The sequence below is a fragment of the Aquarana catesbeiana genome, linkage group LG01 (assembly GCF_042186555.1).
Source record: "Aquarana catesbeiana isolate 2022-GZ linkage group LG01, ASM4218655v1, whole genome shotgun sequence".
Classification (NCBI taxonomy): Eukaryota; Metazoa; Chordata; class Amphibia; order Anura; family Ranidae; genus Aquarana; species Aquarana catesbeiana.
The window spans coordinates 962,529,705-962,531,238 of NC_133324.1; the positions used below are offsets into that span (position 1 = coordinate 962,529,705).

General features: G+C 40.1%; 1 protein-coding gene across 1 annotated transcript; it reads left to right on the forward strand.

Annotated features, from left to right (window-relative positions):
* The first annotated feature begins 353 nt into the window (after nucleotides 1-353).
* Nucleotides 354-1,331, forward strand: LOC141126771 (olfactory receptor 5V1-like). The gene has a single exon (XM_073612758.1). The coding sequence runs from the start codon at nucleotides 375-377 to the stop codon at nucleotides 1,329-1,331; it is 957 nt and encodes a 318-aa protein (XP_073468859.1). The 5' UTR covers nucleotides 354-374.
* The last annotated feature ends 203 nt before the right edge of the window (nucleotides 1,332-1,534 follow it).

Genomic DNA, 1,534 nt, shown 5'->3' on the forward strand with positions numbered 1-1,534 from the left:
AGGATTAAGTTGAAATAGTCAACTTGGGACGTAACCAGGGAATGAATTAGAAGCTTTATGGTGTAGTTGGTTAAGAATAGGCGTATTTTGTAGATGTTCCAAAGGTTGAGTCAACAACTTTTGGACAACACCATAGTTGTGGTATAACATATTTCAAAATAGTTGTCAACTTCCAACCCACTGGGTGGAAAGTTCTTGGTGAGCACAGGTACAGTATGTTTCTCCTACAATTGCTGGTCAGCTCTCCTGGACAATGTTACAGAGCAGTTCCGGTACTAGCACTGCACAGTCCTGGCCAGCTTTTCTGTGAGAAATTCCACCTGTCCTCAGACACTGAATAATAACATTTACTGTCTGTTAATTAATTTTCACAGATGACTCATCAAATGAACCAAACCATTTTTGTGGAAATTCTGATTCTTGGATTTGAAAACCTCAGTGACTACAAAATTCCGCTCTTTGTTTTCCTGCTGATAATCTACACATGTACTTGCATTGAGAACCTCCTGATCATCTTTTTGGTGAATAAAAGCCCTCATCTCCATTCTCCTATGTACTACCTGATCAGTAATTTGCTCTTTTGTGAATTAGTCTATACTACAAACCTGGTTCCGCTGATGCTCCATGACATACTGTTGGGAAGAGGAGTCATTTCCTATCTTGGCTGCGTTATCCAACTGAACGTTTTGGGAGGTGTGTCGGATGTGGAGTCTTTTCTGCTTACGTTAATGTCATATGATAGATATTTGGCTATCTGTAAGCCTCTGAGATATTCCGCTCTCATTCACAATAGGCTGTGTTTGTATTTATTGATTTTGTTCTGGTTGTTCTCATTCTTGAGTGTGGCGGTAGTATTTTACTTGTTAATTAACTTGAAATTTTGTGGCCCTGTTAGCATCGACCACTTCCATTGTGACTACACAGCCCTGCTTTCCATGGCATGCTCAGACATAGGTGTTTTAATGATTTATGTCTTGGTCATCAGCATTACCCTGACAGTTGGACCTTTTTTACTCATCATCCTGTCATACATTTTTATCATCATTGCAATTCTCAGAATTAAGTCATCGTCAGGAAGACAGAAAGCCTTCTCCACCTGCAGTTCACATCTCCTGGTGGTGACTTTGTATTTTGGCACACTTTTCAGCCTATATGTGATGCCAAGAAGCAGCCATTATCTCCAACTCTATAAAGGATTGTCCTTTGTCTACTTTGCAGTGACTCCGCTATTAAACCCCATCATTTATACTTTAAGGAATCAGGATATTCATAAGGCTATGAAGATGACAATAAGTGAAGTGAAACAATATTGTACTACGAACATACATTAACAATAACAGGAAATATAGCTTACTGTTGCTTCACTTATAGCAACCCATTTCTGTAAGCCAAGCAAACCTGGCTTACTGGTACGTGGCTGCCCCCAGTAATGCCATGTTCACTAGCCAAGAATTTACAAGAATCTGAAGAAAGGAAGAACAGAGAAGATCGTGTGATTCCAGGAGTGCAGTTGTCCACAGGAATGGCTGGGGCT